The following is a 9680-nucleotide window of genomic DNA, read 5'->3' on the forward strand; positions in this document are numbered from 1 at the left end:
CAAGATATAACACTCTAAGTTTATGGGACGGCTTTCGTAAAACGTACTCCAGGCAAACTATCAATGTTAAAATGTGAAGCTAATATGCTAGAATGGACGTCAACATGTCACGAATATTCGGGGCTTGACAACGCTGTTGATCATAAAGATGCCACAGGTATTCGGATCTTGACAACACCTTGACCAGTAATGCTATTTATAATCGAAACATTCCGACCCAGTGAAACCAGATGTCAGATGCAAAAAAATACGGAGATGCATTTGATAGGCTGTCGATAAATCGAGAAGTGATCAATCTAACCTGGCTAGTGGTCATGTATTTGGACCACGGCATACCCACTCATGAACTGGTGCGGGTGCGTAACCAAGCGCCTTCAGTTAGGTGGGCTCATCAAAATCAATGTCGTAGCATCAAATATCAAAGACATACAGAGCTATTGATTTCGAGGATTCATTCACTGCTACAACTGTAACACTTTTATAACCGAGTATCCTAAAGCCAAGCAAAACGGAAGTCAAGAACGAAGCTCATAGATATAGTTGAGATGTCGTTGATATGCCGAGAAGTATGTGATATAAGCTTATTAATTTTTGGAAGGGATGTATACCGCGACATGCCTAATGGTAATCTGGCGTGGATGAGTAACCGAGGTCCTTCAGATAAGGTGTGTCCAATGGAACTGATGAAGTCAGCAACAGTGTCGAAGACTTACGAAGCCATCTATGCCATGGATTTATTGGCCGCTAAAGGTTAAGAGGCGAGAGACTGAGACTGTCAATGACCTTAATCGGTTTTCGTTGTCTTGCTGTAGGTTATGGTGATCTAACACTAGCCAATCGTATTCTAAAGGGCTCTTATTATGTCTTATATTGCTTTTCCATCAAGGACGGATAATATAAGAGGATTTTCTTAAAAGGTTTAGAGGCCAAGGTAAAAACGTGTCAACATAGATTTTTATTTATATCACTGAGGTACCAATCACTATAATTCTATCGGAAAACATTGCATCATCAATTTCTTTACGTACATTTAAAATGACTGATTCCTCACAGAGCTTTAAACGGAGAAGATTAGTGTAGGCTTCCCTATCGTTTTTTACCTTTTCACCTAAAGATCGATTGAACAGTGAAAGTGCAACAATTTTGTGGTCCGGATACAAATTCTTCGTTGCTGGCTGTCTTGGCTAACCCTCGACCAACATGAATATCTTTAGACTGTTAGGGGATATTTCCCACCTTGCCGCACTCATAATATTGTTATTAAAGATTTATTCCTCTCGTTCGTGCAAGGGTAAGTTATCTATTAACTGCTTTCAATTTTTGTAGGCCTCTCAGGAAAAACTCAAATTATGTTTGCGTTGGTGTTTACTGCCCGATATGTTGACTTGTTCGTATACTACATATCTGCATACAACACGATAATGAAAATTACATTTATTGTGTTGTCTTACTTAACGGTTTACTTCATTTATGTTAAGTTCAAGGCAACTTTAGACACAAATGATCATCTGTTTCGTCTTCCCTACTTTGTGATCCCCATTGGTGGCCTCGCATGTCTTGTCAACCACAAGTTTGAGTTTTTGGAGGTAAGTATGCATTAAATTAGTCTAATGAGGGTGTCCTCAAGTCAGTCACACCATCATCTTTCAAATAAATTATTCATTAATTACGCCGATTGTAAATATAATTATTTTACGATGTGTAGGTTTATACTGTTTGCAGTGAAAAAATAGGTTTTGAAGTATACTTTGTATACTTAGCAATGTCGCCTGTTCTATACTTATTAATAACATCTAAGCGTTAACACAGGAAAATCTGTTACATACAAATTCTCTATGGTTCATTCTCAATGTGATGGTGCAGTACTAATATTATCAAACACATAATATACGTCACATTATCCTGGCGGTTTTTTATTGCTTGAAAGTTCGCACTCGTATTTTTCTAAACCAGGTCAAGTGCAAGTAAACCGACTGCATTTGTACTATCCCTCACTCCGACTTTTATTCCTGCAACTTAGTATGTTTGGTGCATTGCTAAAATCAGACAAGACACAAATTGCCATCCATTAAGTCTTTCTATTGTTCTTTTAGGTTGTTATTTTTCCATAAATGCATTCATTTTTCAAATTGTCTATGGCATCATGGTAATCTTGGTAACCGTTTATAAAGGTTAACAGAAGTAGAATATTTCTCGTAAACATTTTTGAAAACTGGTTTCCTTATGGATGTTGTTTGGCCTGATCACAGAAATGCGTCAAAATGAAGGATACTTTCATATCCAGTCAAACGAGAAGTCCAATTATTCAACTTACAGAAAGGGTGTGGGTTTGAAGTGTATACTTACTTGTTGAGAGGTTACTGATATAACAATTAACTTCTGAACTCTAAAAAAAATCACAGTCATACATTAGGGCTTCACCACTCATTAAGTTTCCAAGGTTGGAAAATCTGATGTTGCCGTCCCACTTTTTATTCATGGACATGGACTCATTTGCACCTTAGGTTATTGTGAAGGATGATGTACAAACTGCCAGTCAGTCTACGGTTATAATGTGGGAATATTTTGGGCTACATTCGTGTAAGGCTAATCTGAAATTATCCCCACCTTATGTCCCCTAATTAGTACTTCATTATATCGAAGTCATGATTCCTAACAAAAATTTTAGATATCCTTTTAGGTGAACCGTCAGACGTAAATATGCCATCCGAATGGTAGTTTGTTAGTGTATGTAAAATTTCTGCCAAGTGAGTCAAGGTTTATTAGGGCCGTTAAACAAGTTTTTAATACCTTAACCTAATAGCTATTGAGTGATTAATAGTGGCTCCTTACTATTCTAAATCCGGATCATGATAGATTCTCTGTGAATATGATTTAAAACCCGAATTTTTTGATGATTTAATAGTTATTTGCTCTAAAGACATCGTAGAACATGGTCGTCAAGATTAATATGTTGAAATAGGGTGGAAAAAATGGCGGTTACTACTTAGTGTACGCGTTTCCTCCAATTATCTGTTCATTGTTAACGATAATCTGCGAAAATTTCACCTTTTTCATATAGAAAATTCTATGATATGTTTAATAGTACTTAACATTTGTTTTGAAATGTAAACCACATTCAAATGCTTATGTTATGTTCTTGATAGGTACTGTGGACATTTTCTATATATCTGGAATCAGTTGCTATTTTGCCTCAATTATTTATGATCAGTAGTACAGGTGAAGCGGAAACGATAACTGCGCACTATTTATTCGCATTGGGATCTTATCGTGCTTTGTATTTGGTCAATTGGATATACCGATATTATGTGGAAGATGTTTATGACTTGGTAGCTATTGTAGCTGGATGTGTCCAAACACTATTATACATTGATTTCTTCTACCTTTATGTCACTAGAGGTAAGAGGTCTGGTTTATATTTTGCTCTTAGAATTGTGGCTTGATACACGAATGTTAGTGGAATTGTTGAGTTACATCGTATTGTCTGTCAGTTTTTCGGAACCATGACTTAACAACTTAGTGGTCTATGCAGAATAAATGGAATATGGCTGGTGGTGGAATCCAGGATGAGTACTGTCCTATTTGGGACTTCTTAACCAGACGTACCTGCTTCTCAGAGTTGATATCCACTCCAAGATTCGAACCCAGTACCTTTAGCTTCAAATACTAACGCGTTATCTCTTAGCTAATGAGTTCACATAGCTGCTCACTTGTGGAATGGGTCTGAATTTCAATTCAATTTGTAATGGTTTAAACTATCTCGTTGTTAAGTATTTTGTGATTAGTTTCGGCATATGTTGCGTATCATATCAATATACTGGTTGTCACAAGTTTATATAGAGCAGATGAGATGTGGCTACCAGGCGAATTCATGACCCGCGTTTCGTCGTATTTAGGATTCATCACCTGGATCTCCCCATATTCACAGCTAGTCACTCCATCTATTCTATATGAACTTGCGACAATTGGTATCTTGAGGCAATCCTCACAAGATGCACGTATGTTAAGATTGATCAAATTTCAGTCAAAATATTCACCAGCGAGATAACCCAAGTCACTATAAATTAGGATTCAAGTAGTCTGTTTTCAGTCATTGGATTGCAGGTTTAAACCAAATTGTGTTTAGTTGAGGTAGTGTTGCTTATTAACATAAGCATTTTTCTTTTAATTACCTAGTGTTAAATTCAAGTCTTACTTCACCTATTTTCATTTATACAGCTGGATAGCATCGTCAACCGTAAAATAAAATGTGTGACTAAAAATCCTACATGCACCAACCTTTGCACAGTACATAGTTCCAAATATTTCTATTATCAATCAAATATAGATTAAAGTCCAGTATAACAATTTGCATTTAGTTAATGATTTGCACTAACAATAATTTGATTGTCTCTAAAAACTGGACTGTACTTATACTCATATCTTTTCACTTCACGCGATAGACTGTGGGTAGACTACGCCATTATCTCATACGCGCTGTATTTTTCATACTTTGTATCCAGTCATATCTGATTCCTCGGCTACCTTTTTTAGCCTAATATAGGTTTGTATTAGAACTAACAATGTTACATATATTTTAGATATATACCTATATTAAAAATTTTCAGTTATATCTAAATTGATATCTCTGATACTGTTACTACTTCTACTCTTCTGTCACTTGTCTTGGTAGTTTCATCTCACTTTGTTGATATGATGTTGCGACTCAGTCAGTCAGTCAGTAACAACGTAGAGCTTCGTACGTACGTACATCAGTTCGAGTTGCCACACCACCTTAGCACAGAGATGCAGTTGTCGATTCAAATCCCGTAGTGGTAGAGGTAGCAAGAGTATAAGTAGTAATCGGGAAGATTAAGGTTTGGAGGTGTTATTTAAAGAGTATAATCCAGTGAAATAAATTTGGAAAGAGGAAAAAAGGGACATGAAAATTTCAGAAGATTAGAATTTGGGAGAACACAAAGAGTAGATTCACCTGCGCCATTGCAAACGATTTTGAGCCATGTCATTCAGGGTCTCTAACCATCGGTTGCTATCATGTGGTCCCTAACCAGGTAGTCTACACCTACCAACATGACTCAGTCCACTTGTCAGTGACTTCATGAACTTGTGCCATGTTTTGGTTTGGCCGCCCCTAGCTTTCTTCCAACCTACTCCTATACCACTGAACATAGCACGTCGAGGTAGTCGGTGGTTGGGCATACGTAACACGTGTCCCAGCCATCTCAACTGATGAAGTTTCACTACTTCATCAATTGATTTGCCATCCTTACCTAGTACCCGTTTTCTAACAACTGTTACTTACTCGATGGTCCCATGATATACGAGCAATGTTTCGAAGACACCTATGATCGAATACTAGTAACCTACGAATATCCTGTACTCTTACCGGCCATGTTTCACTGCCATAAAGTAGGACGGGACGAACTGCTGCGCAGTAAACACGTCCTTTGGTCGATAGACGGATATCTCGCCTACGCCATAAATGACGCAAGTTGGCAAAAGCTAGTCGAGCCTTCTGTATCCGTGCTGAGATTCCGTCACACACTAAACCACAAAGGCTGATGAGACTTCCAAGATAAGTGAAGCGATCGACACGCTCAATCACTTCACTCCCTATCACTAGTTCGGGTACCAATGCAACCCAATCCTGAAGCAACATTTTGCATTTCGAGGGAGGGAATCGCATCCCGAACATGCTTGCATTGTTGCTTAGAGTGGTCAGAAGACTCTGCATTTTGTCAGCGTCTTCACCAAATAAAACTATGTCATCAGCATATTCTAAGTCAACAAGTGAACCTCCCGGTAGAAGTTCAACCCCTGGAAATTTAGATGAGGAGAGTGTTATCTCTAAAAGTACGTCGACCACAAAGTTGAACAAGAATTGGGAGAGTAGACAGCCCTGACGAACACCACTTGAGGTAATCAATTCTGATGACAGTTCGCCATAAGCTCTCACTCTACCAGTTGTGTTCGAGTAGAGAGCCTTTATAAGGTTAATGTACTTCTTTGGTACTCCTTTTAGTGACAAACACTGCCATAGAACCTCACGATCAACAGAGTCGAATGCCGCCTTAAGGTCGAGAAATACTACCATTGTGGGGCGTCTGAATGTGTGTCTGTGTTCTAGAGCCCTTATGCTTAAAGTTAGTATTTGCAAGAAAGAGGCGGTTATCTGAGCATAGCTGCAACAGACGGTCGCCATTATCTGTTCTTTGAGCCACGACACCATAAGATCCACCTAGGTGTCTTTCCCCATCGCTTAGTTTACCTACTTAAGCATTAAAGTCACCGGTCACTATTACTACATCAGAGCACCTAGCTTTTCGGAGAAGGTCGGAAAGCTTTCTGTAAAACTCATCTTTTACATCATCTGAGCTGCAGTCAGTGGGAGAATAGGCAGAGACGACGAAGAGGCAACGACGAGTGTCCCTATCTTTCCGGATTCTTACTGTTCCGTTCAGTCGGACAGCGCGCAAACGGCTGTCTACTGGGATCCATTCTAAGAGAGCTAGTTCTTCCCTAGGACTCAATGCTATGCCTACTCCGGTGAGGCCACGGGAAGCAGAATCAGGGCTTCCAGATACACGAAGCGTAAATCGAGTCGGTTCTTTATTTTGGCATGGTGAGGTCAAATGAATGACGCTACTCGGATCCTGTATGCGCGTTTCGGAGACGCAGCACACATCGATGGCGCGGGATTCTAAAGTCCTAGCTAAGGAAGCCTGCTGTCCTATTTGGCACAGTGTTCGTACGTTAAAAGCTCCTACGTGTAGTTTAGAGCGTGGTTTCAGGAGACCAGGAATAGCGTTCCACGTACTCGAATCGTTTGCCATAGCGGTGCGTGGTGATAAAGAGACGTGAGGAGGGTTAGTCATGGAGATAAGAGAGGTATTAGGAGGTGTAGGAAGGATTTGAATGTGATCGACTTGGCCTCGTGTGCTGTTACGGGTATGAGGGCTGATATCACTTCCCGGCTGTCCACGCCGTGGAAGGGTGTTTCTTGAGGAACCTGAAAAGGAAATTGGATTAGTGTTGGTCTTGACGACCTGGGAGCGTGACCGCAGAGCCCAAGGGACAACTGCTTGAGGCCGGTCGCGCACGACCTTTTTGTGGAAGGTTTTTCACGTGTTAGCTCCGTTCTTCAAAGGGCCTTACCGCCGGAGACGGATATAAGTGAGGTAAGGTGAGGTGTGACATTTTTAGGGTCGACCTTTTCTAACCCCACCCCTCCTTGTGGGAAGGCAGCATCGCTGCAGATGCTGGTTGTCCGAGGGAAACACCTTACTGCTGTCACACCCCTCCACAGTCAGCAGTACGACTTCGCCCTCAGACCTTAAGTTGCTGCTTTTAGTCTTACCGTTCTCCAATCGACCTGCCTGGCATGGTAGAACCTACAGGAACATATGTTCCAGCCAATATAGCTCGGTTGGGTCATCACGATAGTAAAGCCCGACCACCGCGTCAAGGTAGCAGTTTCGGTCGAGTGCGACTTGAATCGATGTGCATATATTCTATGTTCTATGTTGTTTATGACTGATTGACTAAATTGATTGCAAGGAGTATGGATTATACGGAGACCCTATAATCAATAAAGGTTGGATGATATACATTTTAGCATGAACTTCTATTTAAAAAGATGTGTACTTTAACTAACAGAAAAATAAATTGATCTGTCACAAGTAATAATAATCAATGTGAAAAGAAAACACTTATTTGTTGTAAAAATCATGATTGGCTTATCACTCCTTGTAATGCTAATAGCTGAAAACCGTTGTTGTGTTATAAATTGAGTATCTGATGAGATATTTTGGTCAACATTTAAACCTATACATTAAATATTAGATTAAAAGTCAATAATTGTGTGTGTACAATTATTTATTAATTCTTATGTATTGATACCTTTAATTAAAACAATTGTTTTTTTTACCTTGTTGTTCTATTTCATAGTACTCAAAGGTCGCCAACTTATTCTTCCAGTCTGAGAAAAAAGGGTGTGTTGTAATTTTCGATTAATACCTTATTTAGCAATATTTCGTTTGTTCGTTATTTCTCTCGTTACAATACTGGTTCATTTGTCTTAGTGGTAAATTTGTTGAAAACATGTTCAAACCTCAAGTGCCCAGGTAAATCGATTCATTGCTGGTTCTATTCAGTTAATTTTCTTCTTGAACTGTAAACTTTGCTTTCCTTCTCTTATCTATATGTGTTTTTCTATCTAGTATTATTGACTTCACTGTTTATGGTTTCATAAAAATATAAGTGACATGGAGTATTTGGTGTGTTTGTTTTATTTTATGTATTTATATATAAGAAAGTGTTCTCTTCGCTTCATTTTTCCTTGAAAATGTAAAACGCTTTCAACCCATATATATATATATATATATATATATATATATATATATACGCCGTTTTAATAACCGGTTAATATGTGTGTCTAAGTACCCAATAACAATACACTTCATTTTTCTATAACTTGCTTCATAACATACTTTATTATTTCAAAAACTTTTTTTCACTTATTTGTTTACTTGTCAAATTTTGTTAACACTTCTTTTTTGCTTTTGTTTGCTCTCCTCTTCCAAATAAATTAAACATCATAAATGCCTATTATACAGTTTTCTGACTTCTTATTTCATTTAAGATCGAGTTGAAACTACCTGTCAAGGCTAATGGTATAGGTTTTTCAAATCATCTTTTTATGCAGAAATATGACTTCGAGTCCTAACGCAAAAGTCGCGGTTATGAAAATACACGTCTTACTAGTGATTGGATGATAAGGAAAACACTTTTATTACAGAAATTCCTGTAAATTATTTTACAGTCAACCGATAAATTTTCCTTTATTTATGTCACTAACTGACCTATGTTCGATATCCTTTGAAAATCAGGTAGCACAGGGCAGCTGTTCCGTCCTATTACAGGACTTAGCAATACGCATTCAGAGCTCCGCCACTGGAGATCGAACTCATAACCTTCGGTCTCTGCGAACATTCACACAAAAAGCTACGACTTTTCTCCAGTATATATATTTTTACGGACGTGTATCGATAAAGTTCACTCTTTGGTTGATAAGTTATTTGCAAACATGGATCGACTATTTTCACTGTTAGTAAATTATGTTGGATTCGATGTTTTATTCATTGTGTAAATATTTTGAAGTAATCTAAATTATATTTAGTCTTTTTGCCGTCCACCTCCAACCAACTAATATCTTAATAGAGTGTACATTGGCAAGTCGCTTACAGTAGCGGGTACATCTTAACTTGATCGATAGAACTCGGTCAGTACCAAGTACTGGACAAACGCGACATTGTTCACTACTCAGAGATCGATCAATTTTCAATATCTCAAATCTACATGAAATCAATCGCGGTCCAAACAGCCTGGTAATAATTTCCTTATCCGTAAAGCTAGATGATGTGAGTTCGAGTTCTACGGGGAGCATCAGTTTTCTCAGGACTGAAGGTATTTTTTACTGACAAGTGTCAGTTTTCAGGAGACCTAGGTTCAACTTTTCCTGTCCGATTACTTTCGACCACCCAACAGAGAAAAGGGTTCTTAGGACGTAAACTTTATTTACAATGAATTACTTTTTTATGACTATATCAGTAACAATCAGAGGCCATTTCAAAACATGAAACTAGAATATTATGGATATAAAGTCCCAACTATTTGCTGAA

The 9680-nt window shown here is 38.3% G+C and overlaps 1 protein-coding gene across 1 annotated transcript; it reads left to right on the forward strand.

The window, feature by feature from the left end:
• The first annotated feature begins 977 nt into the window (after positions 1 to 977).
• Positions 978 to 9458, forward strand: KDELR3_2 (ER lumen protein-retaining receptor 3). The gene is made up of 5 exons (XM_012944308.2): positions 978 to 1291; positions 1327 to 1586; positions 3147 to 3399; positions 7948 to 7991; positions 8026 to 9458. The coding sequence occupies exons 1-4, from the start codon at positions 1201 to 1203 to the stop codon at positions 7980 to 7982; spliced, it is 639 nt and encodes a 212-aa protein (XP_012799762.2). The 5' UTR covers positions 978 to 1200; the 3' UTR covers positions 7983 to 7991; positions 8026 to 9458.
• Positions 9459 to 9680: the final 222 nt, after the last annotated feature.

The sequence above is a fragment of the Schistosoma haematobium genome, chromosome 5 (genome assembly GCF_000699445.3).
Source record: "Schistosoma haematobium chromosome 5, whole genome shotgun sequence".
In the NCBI taxonomy this organism is placed as follows: domain Eukaryota; kingdom Metazoa; phylum Platyhelminthes; class Trematoda; order Strigeidida; family Schistosomatidae; genus Schistosoma; species Schistosoma haematobium.

Coding starts and splice junctions, on each gene's coding strand:
- KDELR3_2 (XM_012944308.2), top strand. CDS start 1,201: ATGAATATCTTTAGACTGTTAGGGGATATTTCCCACCTTGCCGCACTC. Junction 1,587..3,146: donor ACAAGTTTGAGTTTTTGGAG/GTAAGTATGCAT, acceptor TGTTCTTGATAG/GTACTGTGGACATTTTCTAT. Junction 3,400..7,947: donor CTACCTTTATGTCACTAGAG/GTAAGAGGTCTG, acceptor TCTATTTCATAG/TACTCAAAGGTCGCCAACTT.